A 238-nucleotide genomic window follows, 5' to 3' on the forward strand; every position below is an offset into this window, starting at 1 on the left:
CGCCCGCTACTGCAGCAGCGGCCGTCGGCAGGCACCCCAGCACCAGCAGCAACAGCAGCAACAGCAGCAGCAGCAGCGACAGCAGCAGCAGCAGCAACACCAGCTGCTGCCAGCGCCAGCTCCCCAGCACCGCCACCAGCAGCCGCAGCAGCCCCCACCCCGCAGCCACCACCCCTACCACCAGCAGCAGCAGCAGCAGCAGCAGCAGCAGCAGCAGCAGCAGCAGCAGCAGCAGCAG

General features: G+C 70.2%; 1 protein-coding gene across 1 annotated transcript in view; it reads left to right on the forward strand.

The window, feature by feature from the left end:
• ETH_00042645 (uncharacterized protein) overlaps window positions 1-238 on the forward strand; it is a gene marked incomplete at both ends in the record, with an annotated part of 1,003 nt that overhangs the window by 412 nt on the left and 353 nt on the right. Inside the window, one exon of the mRNA XM_013376353.1 lies at window positions 1-236. Within this exon, the coding sequence (XP_013231807.1) occupies window positions 1-236 (236 nt within the window). The remainder of the gene's footprint in view (window positions 237-238) is intronic.

This window comes from Eimeria tenella, genomic scaffold (assembly GCF_000499545.2).
Source record: "Eimeria tenella Houghton genomic scaffold, Eth_scaff3384, whole genome shotgun sequence".
Lineage (NCBI taxonomy): Eukaryota > Apicomplexa > Conoidasida > Eucoccidiorida > Eimeriidae > Eimeria > Eimeria tenella.